The sequence below is a fragment of the Carassius auratus genome, chromosome 44 (genome assembly GCF_003368295.1).
Source record: "Carassius auratus strain Wakin chromosome 44, ASM336829v1, whole genome shotgun sequence".
NCBI classification, from domain to species: Eukaryota; Metazoa; Chordata; class Actinopteri; order Cypriniformes; family Cyprinidae; genus Carassius; species Carassius auratus.
Window position 1 is genome coordinate 11274523 of NC_039286.1, and position 17477 is coordinate 11291999.

The 17477-nt window shown below is 35.0% G+C and overlaps 2 protein-coding genes across 3 annotated transcripts; one reads left to right on the forward strand and one right to left on the reverse strand.

Annotated features, from left to right (window-relative positions):
* Nucleotides 1-813: 813 nt before the first annotated feature.
* On the forward strand, nt 814-6661 carry LOC113062485 (cathepsin L1-like). The gene is made up of 8 exons (XM_026232375.1): nt 814-1031; nt 2402-2517; nt 3187-3309; nt 4208-4354; nt 4571-4795; nt 5863-6028; nt 6106-6211; nt 6309-6661. Exons 2-8 carry the CDS (start codon nt 2404-2406, stop codon nt 6430-6432), a joined length of 1005 nt encoding a protein of 334 aa, XP_026088160.1. The 5' UTR covers nt 814-1031; nt 2402-2403; the 3' UTR covers nt 6433-6661.
* A 751-nt stretch (nt 6662-7412) lies between these two features.
* LOC113062486 (glycerol-3-phosphate dehydrogenase [NAD(+)], cytoplasmic-like) lies at nt 7413-12919 on the reverse strand. 2 transcript variants are annotated; one of them, XM_026232376.1, is made up of 8 exons: nt 12762-12919; nt 12059-12236; nt 10129-10269; nt 9901-10039; nt 9712-9824; nt 8150-8383; nt 7740-7846; nt 7413-7659 (listed from the first exon to the last, which is right to left on the reverse strand). In XM_026232376.1, exons 1-8 carry the CDS (start codon nt 12800-12802, stop codon nt 7563-7565), a joined length of 1050 nt encoding a protein of 349 aa, XP_026088161.1. In that variant the 5' UTR covers nt 12803-12919; the 3' UTR covers nt 7413-7562. The 2 variants fall into 2 exon arrangements, with proteins under 2 accessions (XP_026088161.1, XP_026088162.1); XM_026232377.1 differs by lacking the exon at nt 12762-12919 and adding an exon at nt 12638-12761.
* Between the last annotated feature and the right edge of the window lie 4558 nt (nt 12920-17477).

A 17477-nucleotide genomic window follows, 5' to 3' on the forward strand; every position in this document is an offset into this window, starting at 1 on the left:
AAATAATTTTCTCCAATTAAATTCGGATAAGACAGAGATACTAATTATTGGACCAAAAAACACTACACAGAATCTTGTAGATTACAATCTGCAACTAGACGGATGTACTGTTACTTCCTCTACAGTCAGAAATCTGGGTGTTATATTAGACAGCAATTTGTCTTTTGAAAATCATATTTCCCACGTTACAAAAACTCCATCTTAGAAACATTGCCAAGCTACGAAACATGTTATCTGTTTCTGATGCAGAAAAGCTAGTTCATGCATTCATGACCTCTAGACTGGACTATTGTAATGCACTTCTAGGTGGTTGTCCTGCATTTTTCACATTTGGCTCCCAAACTCTGGAATAGCCTTCCTGATAATGTTCGGGGTTCAGACACACTCTCTCTGTTTAAATCTAGATTAAAAACACATCTCTTTCACCAAGCATTCGAATAATGTATCTCTTAAATTGTGAGTGTAGTTGGATCTGATCAAATGTGCATTGTTATTCTTTAGCTTGGGTTAAACTAATTAATTTTACTATGTTGGAACACAGCTATGCTAATGATGTCTCTATCTGTTTCTACAGTATGTTTTTCTAGGATTTCCACAAGCTCCAGTCTGGATCCAGAACACATGAGAAGAGATGATGCTGACCCTCAGAGGACCTCAGATGATGCTAACCCTGTGCGTGTGTTTTACAGTAATATACGTGACACACAGCAGTGCAGCGTCAGTAACACGTTTGACCGGCGTCTGCATCAGTTTAACACACTCCTGCGGCTGTGCAACGCTCAGCAGAACTACTGATGAACAACACTTCGACTGATCAGAACGAGTGAACACACACAGACAACATGAGCACACAACTCCTCTGATGAGACATGATGACAATCACACTGGAAACAAGAGAGAGAGAGAGAGAGAGAGAGAGAGAGAGACAGAAACTTCCTCTTTCAGATACTGGTAAAGTCAAGGCAGGGCTGAAGGACGACAGAAGCGTGTCTGTCTCATCATCATCATCATCATCATCATCACAGAAGCAGGTAAGATCTGAAATCTTCTGCTTCATACTGTATTCACCATCTATCAGAACACTTGCTCACTGTACAAACCTCTGACACTCTATATTACTAAAGTCTTTTAAGCATCTAATGGTGTAGGAATGTATTGCAGATGAAGAAAAACATCTTACATCAGATGTGCGATCTGTTATAGTTCCTTTCTGACTGTACATACCGTAGTACACTCTAAATAAAGAGATTTTTAATTTGGAAATAAAATTAAAGTAACTGTATCACTGTAAAAAATGATTGTGAATTTAATGGTAAAAGACTGTAAAATAAAAATCTGTTAAATGGTTTACGGTAAATTCCCCTACTATACACGGTGAAGATGTGTATTCGTATATCGTTCTTGGAGGTGAATATTCCCAGAGAATGCATTTGGTGGTTATCAGTGTATTACAACGGTACAAAACAGATTTCAGTACTTCATAAGTGCGTATATTTACATTGTATCAGTTAATGGAATTACGGTATTTCACAGTAAATTTAAGTTAAAACCGTAAAATGTTTCTACAGTATTTTTTACAGGGTAAATTCCGGCAACCACACATTTATTTCTTACAGTGTAGCATGTTTTATTCAGTATGAGTAACTTACTGTTTCTTGCGGAGTATTATAGACTCAAAATATCATATCGTATATGAGTATTATTTATTTTTGTTTAATTAGTACACTTTACAAAAAATCTATTTACACTCAAAAATAGCAAGAAACAGTCAAGTGATACAATGAATTTGCTTTTTTTTTTAAAGTAAATATAGTAAAACAAATGTACTAAAATCAATTCAATCATAAAAATGTCTGAGTAAAAAAATACAAAATATGAACAATAATTAGACTACACAGACTTCACATTGTAAAAATATGCATTTAACAATTATACCATTTTGAAATAAAAGCAATCTACATAAAAAAAACCTATGTAAATTGATTCTTAAGATGGTAAAACCAAAATAAGTTTGTGTGTGTGTGTGTGTGTGTCTCTCTCACTGTGTGTGTGTGTGTGTGTGTGTGTGTGTCTCTCACTGTGTGTCTATGTCTGTGTCTGTGTGTGTGTGCGTGTGTGTGTGCGTGTGTGTCTCTCTGTGTGTGTGTGTGTGTGTGTGTGTGTGCATGTGTGTGTGTGTGTGTGTGTGTCTCTCTCTCTCTCTCTCTCTGTGTGTGTGTGTGTGTGTCTCTCTCTGTGTGTGTGTGCGTGTGTGTGTGTGTGTGTGTGTCTCTCTCTCTGTGTGTGTGTGTGTGCGTGTGTGTGTGTGCATGTGTGTGTGTGTGTCTCTCTCTGTGTGTGTGTGTGTGTGTGCATGTGTGTGTGTGTGTGTGTGTGTGTGTGTGTGTGTGTGTGTGTGTAGGTATGCTGGTGATCAGGGTTCTGCTGTGTGTGTCGCTGGTCTGTTCTGAGATCAGTCTGTCTGATGATCAGTGGATGGCCTGGAAATCTCAACACAACAAGGCCTACAGAAACTCAGTGAGTACACACACACACACACACACACACATGATTAATCTCTCTCTATGGGTCGGTCTGTTTGCTGTTTGACCCACTGAACTGAGATCAGCAGAGAGGGGTTTGTGACGCTCGTGTCAGCTCATATTTCTCATTAAAACATGATCATTTAAACCCATAAGCGCTGAGGATTGCTCCTGAAGCAGACACAATCAGCTCAAGTGTGCGGTGAAATGATTACACAGAACACAAGCGCGCAGGACTGTGATTGGTCCGGTAAAGCCCGCCCACTTAGACAGGAAGAGAGCGTCTGACTGACAGGTGAAGCGACCAACCACAGCTCACTTGGTTGTTACGTGGTTTTATCTCTCTTTTAAGATTCATTTTTTAATACGGTTATGTTTTTTTTTCTTATGCATCTTTAAGTCCTTCTCTTTAACAGCTAAACACCTTGAGTTCAGAGATCAGGAGAAACGTTTGAAGACAACAAATGCTGATCATTTCAGATATCCGTGTTTACAAAAAAGACAAACCCCATCAGAACAGAGAAAGGAATTAAACTGTACGTGTTGTCCGTAGTGTCTCTTGGTAAAATATGTGAAATCCTGTCTTCAGTTCTGAGCAACCGGGAACTCGTTAGAAGTTGCATAAAGCCAGATTGAGACAGTGTTGTGTGTGTGTGTGTTCTAGAGAGAGGAGCGTCACAGGAGAGGCGTCTGGGAGCAGAATCTTCTGGATATCATGAAACATAACGAGGAGACGGCCGTCGGTCTGCACTCGTACACACTGGGACTGAACCAGCTCAGCGACATGGTGCTTTAACACACACACAATCATCACCACAGCCTGCATACAGACATGAGGAGATAACACATGGCCAAATATGGCCAAAGGAAGTCCCGCCTCCTACATGAATGAGCCAATCCTGTCACTGCACTGCTGATAGAGGCGCCAGTTACCATAGAAACAGTTAATTACAAATCCTGAAATATAGAGCTATAGTAGAGTTAGATTTTGTTGCTGATTTGAAATATATTATTTAAATGTGAATTTAGGAAGCAGTTTTCTGAAATTTCGTTATGTCCCCATTTAAGGAGACTTACAAAGGTTAAAATATATTATATATATATATATAAGGAGTGACTAATCTCACATTGGCAGAAATGATCATTTTGGCTGAAAGGTATTTTTAATTAAATACTAAAATGTCGAATTAAAACAAATATTGAAAAAAAAATTACTTCAATTTATTAAATCCTAAAAATACTAATTAAAATACAAAGTATGCAATTATAAAATACTAATAAGATGTACAAATATAATAGTAAAATTCTTTATTTCAAAATAACACTTATTAAAACTTATTTATTATTTATTAAAATAATTATAATTTTACAGTTAATTAACAAAAATCAAGATACATTTACAAAATTAAGTGAGTTTGTGCTTTATAAAATAATTTAATTAATGATAGGTAAAAACTGATAGCCTGAATGCACTGTAAGTCACTTTGGATAAAAGTGTCTGCTAAATGCATAATTTCACATTTAATTTAATTTAATTTAATTTAATTTCATTTCATTTTAATTTTTGTGTCATGTTACAATACTGTGTCTTATATTTTTACACTACAGCATTACATTACATATTTTCTTATGTCTCAAAGGTGAGATGAACTGCGTTGTGTGTGTGTGTGTGTGTGTGTGTTTAGACTGCAGATGAGGTCAATCAGTGGAATGGTTTACTGGAGGAAGATGTTCTCGGGGTCAACATGACGTTCCCTCCTCCATCACAGCATCCTCTTCCTCCGCGGGTCGACTGGACGGAGCACGGGATGGTCAGCCCCGTCCAGAACCAGGTGCTCCAGTGAGAGCTCTTCAATTTGAGTATTATTCAATTATTATTTTTGTTATAACTGACATATTTGTATATGTATGTGTGTTTGTGTGTGTGTCTGTGTGTGTGTGTGTGTGCATGTATATGTATATGTGTGTGTGTGTGTGTGTGTGTGTGTGTGTGTGTGTGTGTGTGGCTGTGCGTGTGTGTGTGTGTGTGTGTGTGTGTGTGGTTTCAGGGCCCGTGTGGCTCGTGCTGGGCGTTCAGTGCCGTCGGTGCTCTGGAGGGTCAGATGAAGAGGAGAACCGGTTCTCTGGTCCCCTTGAGTCCGCAGAACCTGATGGACTGCAGTGTGAGTCTGGGGAACCGCGGCTGCAGAGGAGGATATCTGAGCCGAGCCTTTCTCTACGTCATCCAGAACCACGGCATCGACTCCAACACCTTCTACCCGTATGAACACAAGGTACTGCAGAACACTGACTCTACACCACAGCACAGCTCTTGATGAAACCTGATCAGAACTAAGCTGTTTGTGTGTGGCAGTGGTCTGTGAGGAGCTGTCATGCTTTTTTGTGTTTATTTATTATTAAAGTTTTGTTTAAATGTTCGCCGGTTCCTGCCTCCTTCTTCCCGACCTACGAACTGTTACAAAAATAATTACCAAAAATGAATCAAACCATAATGTAAAATTAAATTTTAAATAAAAATGAAAATAAATCATAAAAAATATATTTTTTAAATACCTTCAAAATAAAAACAATGAAAAACACTTAGTAAAAAATAATTAAACCATAAAAGTGTCATAACAAAACAAATAAAACATAACAAAAATTGAAATAAACGTTGTTGTGACATTTATAGTGACTTTGTTGTGGTGTTGTTGTGACATAGTGACATTGTTGTGACATTGTAGTCACGTAGTGGTGATGTAGTGATGTGACGTTTATAGTGACTTTGTTGGGAAACGTTGTGACATTTATGGTGACTTTGTTGTGGTGTTGTGGTGGCGTTGTTGTGACATTGTAGTTGCGCAGTGGTGTTGTAGTGACGTGACTTTTATAGTGATGTTGTTGTGACAGTGATTTTGTTGTGTTTTGGTGGTGTTCTTGTGACATTGTAGTAACGCAACGGTGTTGTAGTGACGTGACGTTTATAGTTACATTGTTGTGGTGTTGTAGTGGGGTTGTTGTGACATTGTAGTGGTGTTTTAGTGATGATGTGATGTGTTGTGATGTTTACTTTGTTGTGGTGTTGTGGCAACTTTGTTGTGACGTTTATAGTGACATTGTTGTGACATTGTAGTTTTGACGCCGTGGTGTTGTAATGATGTTGTGACATTTATTGTTACTTTGTTGTGGCAACTTTGGTGTGTTATAGTGACGTTGTGGTGTAGTGATGTTGTTGTGATGTGGCGTTTTAGTGACATTGCTGTGCCGTAGTGATGTTGTAGTGATGTTGTTATGTCTTTGTGATGTTGTGTTGTTTTGGTGATGTTGTTGTAATGTTGTGATGTTGTGGTGACGTTTGCAGCAGGGTACGTGTCGATACTCTGTGACGGGAAGAGCTGGATATTGCTCAGGTTTCCGGATTCTTCCACGTCACAATGAGGCGGCGCTGCAGTATGCCGTTGCTAACATTGGACCCGTGTCCGTCGGTATCAACGCCAAACTTGCTTCCTTCCACAAATACAGAAGTGGTGAGACAAATAAAATACATCACACACACCTGTCTGTCTGCCATCGGCCCCCTCAAATGATACATGTGTGTGTTCAGGAATCTACAGCGATCCGAAGTGCAGCTCTTTGCTGATCAATCATGCGGTTCTAGTTGTGGGATACGGCTCAGAAAATGGACAAGACTACTGGCTGGTGAAAAACAGGTTGGTTTTCAATTCTTAAAAAATACAATGGGACAGTTAAGACTTGTCAGGTTTTAAAAGGTTATTTTAAAATTATAATATTATAACTGTGTTTCAGCTGGGGAACGGCGTGGGGTGAAAACGGCTTCATCCGCATGGCACGAAATAAAAACATGTGTGGGATATCCAGCTTTTCCATTTACCCCACCATCTCATCGCCCGCACCTGAGCTTCCTGTCTGAGACACTGGAGACGTCTTTAGTTTCTCAAACTCACAAAAGCAAAGAACGTTCGTTTAAGATGTGAACTGTGATTGATCTCATTGGAAATAAAGTTGATACTGCTTTAATTTAGAAATTAGGGGGAAGAGAATTCTCAATAAAAAATTTTTTTTTAATGTTAATATAATTAATTTAAACATTGAAATTAGAGATCCGTTGTATTTTTTATTTAGCAAAAAAGAGAACACCAAAAATAAGTTAAATATTAAAATGCACAATTAAAAGTAATACTGCTTTTATAAAAAACTATAAAAATAAAACACTTTATTAAATCATGAAAATTTAAAAATCATAAACGTGTTACATCTTAATTGTCACACCGAAATTAGAGATTGATGTTTTATGTGACTCATAAGGAATTTTGTGTTTTATATATATATATATATATATATATATATATATATATATATATATATATATATATATATATATATATATGCCATTGATATAATTTAATTAAAATATATAGATTATTAGAATTAAATGAAATTAAGGGAAACCTTCATGCTTGAAACTGTGCTTATTTTACATTAAAGTATTGTTAAAAACTAGTAATGACTCATTAAAATTTTTATATATATATATATATATATATATATATCTTTAAACCATTCAAACACTGAAATTAGAGATCTATTAATTTTATGTGAGAAAGGGAAAAGTTACCATACATGTTTTTATAAATATATTATTTCATACCAGATTTATGTTATTTGTTAATTGTCTTATAATGTTCATATTTGTATAAATATAAATGTAATATTTTATATTTGTTAGCATTTTTGAATATTATGAATCATTATTTTATTTTGTATAAAAAAAATATGCCTTTCATTTAAACACTTAAATTAGAGATAGTTTTTTGTGGCTCCTAAAGAACAATAAGTCTTATTTTATGCTTATGTTTATTGATGTAAGAATAAATGAAGCTCAACGTTTGATTAAAAGATTAAAATAAGCAGCATGGCTTTTATTGATTGTGTTATAAAGTATTCGATTCTCTATAAAACATGTGCGTCTGTCAGCGTCAGAGATGCTCTCATCACACTGGACTTCAGGCGAGTGTTAGTGTTAGATCCACAGATCCGTCCTCACATGTGTTCAGGATGATTCTGAAGACAGCTGATGAAGTCCTGCACCTGACGGCCCTCAAAACAGATCTGATAGACGGAGACGAACAGAGGGAACCTGCACACACACACACACACACACACACAGATGTCAGACACACACACACTGATGAGGAGGAGGATGTCTCTGGGACTCACTTGTCCACCATGTTCTTCTTCTGGAGGATCTTGTAAACCTCTGCAGACGTCTGAGGACCCTGGAGCTTCTGACCGTTCAACATCTCAGCTTCCAGCTCCGCTATTGACTGATGAGAAACAGCACAGACATCACATTCAAAGCACACACACTGTTCAGTTGCTCCATCTAGTGGCCAGAGGCATGAAACTGCATTCATGTGTATTAAAATTATTGATTAAAACTAGTAGTTTAGAGGGAAATAAAATAGTTTTTAACAAATCTTCACAAAAAAGAGAAAAAAAAAGGACGTGCAATCATAATGCTGTGGGTGATTTTGACAGGATAATAAACTGCACGGTGATGGTCCATCCCTGGCACCGGTCTCTGACACGCCGAGGGTCATGTGATGGTCCGAGTGTTCGAGTCGCACCTTCTGTGAGCGGGCGAAGGCCTCGGCCACGCGGCGGTTGCGTCCTCCGTAGCAGGTGGTGATGAGGTCAGCCACGCCGCAGCTCTCCAGGAAGGTGTCCGAGATCACGGCGCTCTTACAGAAGAGTTTGGAGAAGGCCACCATCTCCATCAGCCCCAGCCGGATCACTGCAGCTTTAGTGTTATCACCGAAACCCAGACTGTCACAGAAACCTGCGCCCACCGCCACGATGTTCTGACGCACACACACACACACACACACACACACACGTTTCATGACACGATTAACTGACAGATTATGACATGTTTTATTCGGTTCTTCCTTGAGCAACTTTTGTATCAGGAAGACTTGTGTAAACTGTGTTTGCAAAATTATGACATAAAAGTGATAATGAGATTGTAAATCAGCAAGAACTTTGTATATTTCTAAATTTCATCTCGTAATAATCATAAAAGGTTATTTCTGAAATGTTACTTTTTGTCATAATGTCTTTAAATGTCTCTTGAGTTGGATTTAAGTAATATATTGATTAAAGTCATAATTTCAAATGTTCTAATTATCTCATTATTGTGGCTTTTAATCTCATAATTTTTATGTTCTGGCATAATTATATATATATATATATCATAATTTTGACTTTTGCCAAAATTATTTTTAATCTCAGAACTTTTCCTCATAATTTGGATTTTTAGCTCAATTATGACTTTCTCATGATTTTGTCATCATTTTTATTTCATAATTATGACTCATTCTGTCATAATTACAACTTTCCCTCATAAATTAGATTTTTATCTCATAATTATGACTTTTTTTCTGATGATTTTGATTATTATTTGATTATTATCTTAATTATTACTTTTTAACTCATAATTTCAATGTCATAATTATTTTAAATGTTTTTATCTCAGACTTTAGATTGTTTTGTCATAATTTTCCCCTCATAATTTTGTCTTTTTGTCATAATTATGACTTTTTATCTCATAATGATTTTTTTTAATATAACAATTGTTTTTTTCTCATACTTTTCTCTTTCTTTCATAATTATGACTTTGTATCTCAGAATTTAGATTTCTTTTTTTAAACAATTATGACTCATTATTATCTCATATTTTTGACTTTCTCATAATTAGAACTTTTTATCTCATGATTTCAATTTTTGTTTAACTCATAATTTTGACTTTTTGCTTTTATTTGGTTCATCTTAGGTCAAACAGAAAGTATCAATAACGTAAATATAGTAATAAGAACATGCAACCATACTTTAATTCAGATGAAGAAAAAAAAAATAAGAAAACAGGAAATCATAGTTATACAATAAAATAGAAAAAGAGACAAACTGACAAAAATAAATAAATAATTTTGACTTTTTATCATAATTTTGACTGGCTCTGTCATAATTTCAAGTTCTCTTCATAATTTAGATTTCTATCTCATAATTGTGTCTTTTTGTTATTATTATGACTTTTTATCTCATAATTAAAAATCGTGTCATGATTATCTCCTAGTTATGATTTGCCTAATCTTCCATAGGAGATAACAGGTGGTTTAAAGATCTCTTGTACCTTCAGCGCCCCGCACAGCTCCACCGTGTCGCTCTCCTTCACCACAGTGATCCTGAAGTTCGGCGTCTGCAGAAGCTCTTTGAAGATCTTGCCGTGGGATTCATTAGTGGCTCCTGAAACACACGCAGTCATAAACACACGAGGTCGAGCGCTCTGCAGGTTCCTCACAGGAAGTGATGTCACACACACCGATGGTGGTCTCGCAGAACTTCTCCTCAGCCACCTCGCTGGCGATGTTGGCACCCATCAGCACACTGACCTGGATCTCCAGCCTGGACCTGATGATGTCAGAGATCAGGGTCAGTCCATCCGGACCCTCATCGATGCCCTGAACACACACATTCAGGAGGATTATTAGCACACAAGATAATACTGAGATATCGCTGACTGTGTAAAAAAGATGTGAGTGTCTCATACTTTAATGAGGGAGATGCCAGTGGCTCCAGGTTTGACGTGAGGTTTCATCTGCTCACAGATTTTCCCAATGAACTGATGAGGAATGACGAAGATGAGGAGGTCTGCTCCGCTCGTGGCTTGGGTGACATCAGGAACAGCCAGCTGAGGAAACACAGCAGATCTGAACGCAGGTGATTCATGACTCTCTGGAAGCTTCTCCATCATGAGCTGCTTTACATCACTGCTTCTCAACCTCTTAAACCATATCTCTCATATTACTACATCTACCACTTCTGGTGCAGTTATGACAACGCTCAAAAATCATACATTCTAACTTTTTGTCATAGTTCTGACTTTATCTCATAATTATCTCTTATAATTTTGTCCTTTTGTTATAATTTAGAATTGTTATCTTATTGTTACAGTTAACTTTTTATCTAATAGTTTCAGCTTTTTATATCAGAATTTTAACCTTTTGTCAGTTATGACTTTATTATCTCACAATTATGCATTTTTATCTCAATGCCATAAATTTCACTGTTTAAATTTATAATTTAATATTTTTAGAATAATTTAGATTTTTTTTTATCTCATGATTTCAACTGTTATAGTCTTAAGTTTTATCACATAACTTTTTCATCTCATAATTTTTTATATAATTTATTTTAAGTTTGTGTCATTATTTTGTGACATTTTGTAAATGTTACATGTTCCCTCATTTAGATTTTTATCCCATAATTATTCTTTTTGATTGCTATAAATTAGTTAATCTCTTTTTTTTTTACTTTGTCATAATTTCAACTGTTATAATCCACTTTCTATCACATCATTCATACTTTTATCTAATAATCATTACATTTTATTCTTTTTAATGCCATAAATGAGTTTTTATCTCAATTTTTTTTACTTTTCACAAGTTATAATCAAGTTTTTATCAACATTGTGATTTTATATAATTCTTATGAATTTTTTAAATATCTCACAATTTCATCTTTCTGTCATAATTGTAATTTTTATCTCATAATCTGTTATACTGGTTACTGGAATTTTTGTTTTCATTTTATTTCTTGAATTTTTTTTTTTTTTTTTTTTGAAGATTGAATGAAGATGAATTTTTTTTTTTAAGTTTTCATTCATTTTCGTCATTTTTTTTAAATAAAATTAACCATTTGGCTTCAGGAACAACCCACATAGTATGACTCATACTTAGGTACCTTCATAAAACATTGGGTAGATCAAGACATTTGCAATACAGCATCTGAATGATTGCTACATCACATCACTTACTACAGCACTAGTTAGTTACAGTCTGTTTGAGTTGCTGTGCAATGATTTCAAAATCACAAGTGCACATTTGCTCATGTATCTCTTCCCATCATGACCTCTGCCTCACTTATTCAGTGGTCACTTCACTTGCATATGAGTCATTATTAATCTGCTACACCACGTTGTGTAATTCTGCCGCAGTAACGTGTAGATGAGTGTGATTAGTGCAAAGTTCAGGACTTTATTCTGTGTGTATCCGTATTTACTCAAAGATACCATGGTATTACCTTCTGGACTTCACTAGTTCATGAATCAACGAGCTCCCAGCTATCATAAATATCAAAATTAATCTATGAAAATGTTATTTATGAATGTTCTCTAAATGCTCAGAACATGTTTAAAATGCTTGTTTGTTACACGAACATTCCAGAACATTCAATTTCATCATTTTGCAAGCATTATGGGAACGTTACTTTTAAATGTTCTCTGTAACATTTATAGAATGTTACCACGACAACAGAACAAATGCTACATAAACAAGTGTATAATGAATTTTTCTGTGGTAAAGTTTTGAGAACATTATTAAACGTAACTGAAAGTTCAAACTCTTCAGAACATTCTGTGTTTGCTGGAGGTCATACTCTTCCCATCACTGTAGAAGAGTACAATAAAGAGAAACACACACCACATTTTTGGGCAGTTTGTGTCCGGGCAGATATTTGACGTTCTCGTGTTCGGTGTTGATGATCTCGGTGAGTTTGCGTCCGTCGATCATCTCCTCATAGACCCACATCTTCACCATTGGATCGAAGCGGTTCGACGCTTTCACATTGTGCCCGATGATCTTAGCGATGGCAGAACCCCTGACCAACACATGGACATACATTATTTATAACATATTTTCAAAATAAATTTTTAAATGGTTTAATAATAATATATATATATATATATATATATATATATATATAAATTTTTTATTTTATTTTTTTTTTAAATATAAGTTCAAAAAAAAAAAAGTACTAAAAAACATATATATATTTATTTTCATTGGGAAAACACACAATAGTTGACCCAATATCTGGATGCTAAACTGTGAGAAGCTTCAGAATCAGGTTTACTTCAGTAAATATAGTATTACTATGTGGAAAACAGTAGCGGAAACCACGGATATTCTGAGAAAATACCGCGATAAATTACATGCAATTAAACGGTATAGTGGTGTGAGCATTAGAGCAGCTGTCACAACAGTTCTGTACAAACACACCTGTGCTGAGACTAGAGTCGAGACAGACGCAGGTGAAACTGAAAGCAATCGCGCGTCTGACGTCGCGTCGCGTCGCGTCGCGTTCAGCGCAGAGCGTTCTCAGACGATATAAGACGGGACTCACCAGTTTCCTGAACCGATGATACACACTTTCTTGGCAGGCATCGTGTTTGTTGCTGTCTGAGGATCAGAGAGAGAATGAAGTGTGACTTCCTGACACACCCGACACACACACAGAGAGAGAGAGAGAGAGAGAGAGAGAGAGATACACACACACACATACAGAGCGAGTGAGAGAGAGAGAGAGAGAGTGAGAGACTGCAAGGCTGGGTCTGGATTTGTTCTGCTCCCAAATTCCTGTTTTGTGAATCGTCTGTGTTACAGTGCAATTGTATGGATTAAAATGACTGTTTATATTAAAATAAATGGAAATGATAACTATTTGTTCTTTAATGATTCGTGCATTATAATGATTGAATGCAGCTCGTGTTAAAATATGTTAATGATGTCATTTAAGAATAAAATCAAACACTGAGATCGTTTGTTCGTTCATTTATTTATATAGCACCTTAACAGGCTACACACTAGTTCCAAGGTGCTTTACATTACAACGGAAAGCAAAAACAACAACAGGACAACCATAAAAACATCCATATAATAAAATGCCACGGAGTACAAATATGATCTCAAACGATACTTAAAAACATTTAAAGATAAGGAAGATCTAACATTCCATTCAATTGAACGAGATTTGCAGCAATCCGCAACTTCACTTCCTCCAGACACTTAAGGAATGGCACATTATTAGATCTCAACGGAAAGTAGACTTGAATGTCATCAGCCTACAGATGGTAAGAAATACTAGATAATTCCCAAAGGGAGCATGTACAGTGAAAACAGGACCGGACCCAAAACAAAGCCTTGTGGGACCCCACAGGTAATAGGTGCAGAGGCAGAAAAATAGTTATCTACTTTCCAAATAAGAGGCAAACTATTTTAGGACCGTCCCCTGGATAACAACAAATTGCGTTAAAAGTTAAAAGTATCTGGTGATCAATGGTGTCAAAAGCTGCTGAAAAATCGAATAAAATTAATGCTGCATGATTACCTGCATCCGTAATCAAGAGAAGATTAACCCTCCGCTCCATTTATTTCTAATAGCATAGCTATTGATAAACAGCTAGCTATTATTCCATTTATTTTTTCAACATTAAACTTTAAAAATAAATCGCATGTTCCAGATAATAAGTTAAAGCTAGGTTTTTTACTCGGACAGAACAGTCTATTGATAACAGCAAAAAGTTAACATGGTGGTTTATTAGCAATGGTATTAGATAATGAGCTTGCTTTGTAATATTTTACAGCCTTTTGGTAACTTGTCAGACTTTCCCTTAGAATTTGCCAGGAAACTTGCAACCAAAGATTGGGTTTCAGATTTCACCAAATGTCCCACAACCACAGAACAAGATGAAATCAGAAACATTACGAGGAAGCAACTTCATTAACATACTAAAACATGTTTTCATTAATATATCATATCTATGTAATATAATGATGTCTTCATGGAAATGTTAAAAAAGAAAACGTTATAATACAATATAACATTGCTTGAGGGTTTGGCTCTAGATAACAGAATATAACGGGTAATATGTAATAGAAAAAAGTCATTCAAATGTACAATTGATTTATTATTTTTTTTTTTATTAGAATAAAATAAAATAAAATAAAATTAGGTCAGTATTAAACAGCAGAAGTCAATGGAAAGTCCCAATCATGTGATTTGTAATAGTTTTGATGTTCGTGTGGATGTGGTTTCTATAATTCAGCAAAATCTGATCAATGTGTCCTGTGTGATGAAAACAGATGACTAAATAATGTTCTGTTCTGTATCTAAAAACATCTGGACTATATAAATATCTCAAAACATCCAAGCATACATGTTAACTACCCTGTATGTAATTATACCCTCATTCTTGACATCCACAAAAACATCTGAAGTTAGTCACTGATATAAATGTTATAGCAGTATTTTGGATTTCTTTTAAATTCTTCTGAAAAAAAGGAGAAAAGAGTAATAGCTGTATTTCATCATCTTGATTCTTTGTCTTTCTTTGAATATTATGAATTCATATATCGTCACACATCACATTCTGCTGAGCCAACAAAACTAAAATCAGTTCAAAGACCAAAGGAAATACAAATAATCACATTTTATCACCACGTGAACTTTGACCCTGAAGAAAGATCCTAAAGTGGCCCTCATCTTCCCTCTAATAGTCCAGAAAAACAATGATTTTGCAAGTTGTTAAAGTTGCAGTCTTCAGCATTTAATCGTCAAAACCACCAATATTTGATTATTCTACATATCCTATAATTGATGCTAAAATTATTTCTTATCTTTTTATAGTGTATATATACAGTATATAATGTATATTTATCAATATATGCATATATTTCTTCCTTACCCAAAATATTTAAAATCATGCTGTGTAATAATTTAAAATGTCCAAAATAATACAAATTAAATGCTAATGCTAATAATAATGTGTGCAAAGGGCCTTGAGGTTCTTTTCAACATAAAAGTTCATTAAAAACATAATCGCTAACATACAGCCTCGAGTTCAATACTTATAGAAGCAGATCTGAAGAAGATATCTGCAGAAGATAAGAGATAAGAGAGCGGATCACATGTGTCATGTGACAGTGTGAGGGTCATGTGATGAGGAAGTGAGGTCAGGTGTCAGTATGAGGGTCAGGTGATGAGGAAGTGAGGTCATGTGACACGCATGCCACACACGCTCTCTGAATGTTGAACGTTGCATATTTCACATTTCGCAACAGAAAAACTTGCACGGTTATCCAAAACCACACACGCTCCCTACCTAGACAGCATTTCAGGACGTTCCAGTCACTGTTACATTAGATTAATTTATATGCCGTTATGGTTTATAATATTAATGTTTTGAGTTTGAGTTAAATATTAACATTTTGAATTGTCTATTATTGTATTTATTTATTTTTCTATTATTTTTTATTTTAATTTAAATTTACATTTAGTTAAAAGTTTTAGGAATTTTGTTGTTTGTTATTTTAATTAAAAAAATGTTTTTTGTTTTTTTACAGGTCTATGAATTAGTTTTATTAATATTTTTAAATAGCTATTATTTGACTTATTTAATTTATATTATTTGTATTTTATTTTTAAATACATTTTAGTTAAAAGTTTTAGGAAATTTGCTGTTCTTTTTACTGGTCTACGAATTAGTTTTATTAACATTTTTAAACTTTCACATTTACAGAGTAATTTAGTAGACACTTTTATCCAAAGCTAATTACAAATGAGGACAATGGAAGCAATCAAAAACAACAAAAAGAGCAATGATTTATAAGAGCTATAACAATTCTCAGTTAGCTTAACACAGTACATGTAGTAAGGGCTTTCAAATAATATAATAAATAAAAAGAAAACAGATAGAATAGAAAAAGAATAGAGCAAGCTAGTGTTAGAGGTCTTTTTTATATAATAGTATAAGAAATGAAATGAAAATAGAATACAAAAAGATTATAAAGATAAGAAAGATAAACAGAGGTGTGACATGTATTCTTTTCAGCTCATGAAAAATTAATCTTGTTGCCTTGCAGATGGAAGCATTGAAATAGTCCAGCCTGGACAGAACAAGAGCTTGAACAAGGAGTTGTGCAGCATGATCTGAAAGAAAGGGCTTGATCTTCTTGATGTTGAATAAAGCAAATCTGCAGGATCGGACAGTTTTAGCAATGTGGTCTGAGAAAGTCATTCCAGCAAACCCATCGTTTCATCACAATTTCACCATCAAGTCAGGCACATCAATCATAACTCCAAGGTTTCTAGCTGTTTTTGAAGGAGTTATGGTTGATGTGCCTAACTTGATGGTGAAATTGTGATGAAACGATGGGTTTGCTGGAATCACAAGCAGTTCTGTCTTGGCAAGGTTGAGTTGAAGGTGATGGTCCATCATCCAGGAAGAAATGTCAGTTAGACAAGCTGAGATGCGAATAGCTACCGTCGGATCATCAGGATGGAATGAGAGGTAGAGTTGAGTGTCATCAGCATAGCAGTGGTATGAAAAGCCATGTTTCTGAATGACAGAACCTAATGATGCCATGTAGACAGAAAAGAGAAGTGGTCCAAGAACTGAGCCCTGAGGCACCCCAGTCGTTAGATGTTGAGACTTGGACACCTCACCTCTCCAAGATACTTTGAAGGACCTATCTGATAGGTAAGACTCAAACCATTGAAGTGTTGTTCCTGAGATGCCCTTTGCCAGTAGCGTTGATAGGAGGATCTGGTGGTTAACCGTGTCAAAAGCAGCGGACAGATCAAGCAGGATAAGTACTGAAGATTTGGATTCTGCTCTTGCCAGTCTTAGAGCTTCAACAACTGAGAGCAAGGCCGTCTCAGTTGAATGTCCACTTCTGAAACCAGATATTATTATAATTATTATTTTTATTTTTTTCACTTTAATTTTATTTAAAAGTTTTAGGAATTTTGTTGTGTGTTTTTTTTAAGGTCTTTATTGTTTTTATTCTATTTTTGTTCCAGTTCAAATATTTCATACATATAAAAAAAAACCTTGGCAGATAACTGAAATAATATCTGAAGATGAAGTACTAAAATCAATATGAAGTCAAATTAAGCTCAGTGTTGTTATTGTCAATTAAAACTATTCAAAATAATTTGTAATTAAAATAAAAAGAAAATAAATCTGATATAACTTGAGCATTACTTTGGTTTTGGTTTAAATTAGTGCTGTCAATCGATTAAAAAAAATTAACTAATTAATCGCACAATTTTTTAAAA

Excerpts from the sequence above, each read along its gene's own strand:
- LOC113062485 (XM_026232375.1), top strand. The coding sequence starts at position 2,404 with ATGCTGGTGATCAGGGTTCTGCTGTGTGTGTCGCTGGTCTGTTCTGAG. Across the intron at positions 6,029-6,105 it reads CTTCCACAAATACAGAAGTG|GAATCTACAGCGATCCGAAG; the intron begins GTGAGACAAATA and ends GTGTGTGTTCAG. Across the intron at positions 6,212-6,308 it reads TACTGGCTGGTGAAAAACAG|CTGGGGAACGGCGTGGGGTG; the intron begins GTTGGTTTTCAA and ends ACTGTGTTTCAG.
- LOC113062486 (XM_026232376.1), bottom strand. The coding sequence starts at position 12,802 with ATGCCTGCCAAGAAAGTGTGTATCATCGGTTCAGGAAACTG. Across the intron at positions 8,384-9,711 it reads AGCTGTGCGGGGCGCTGAAG|AACATCGTGGCGGTGGGCGC; the intron begins GTACAAGAGATC and ends TGTGTGCGTCAG. Across the intron at positions 7,660-7,739 it reads AAGAAGAACATGGTGGACAA|GTTCCCTCTGTTCGTCTCCG; the intron begins GTGAGTCCCAGA and ends GTGTGTGTGCAG.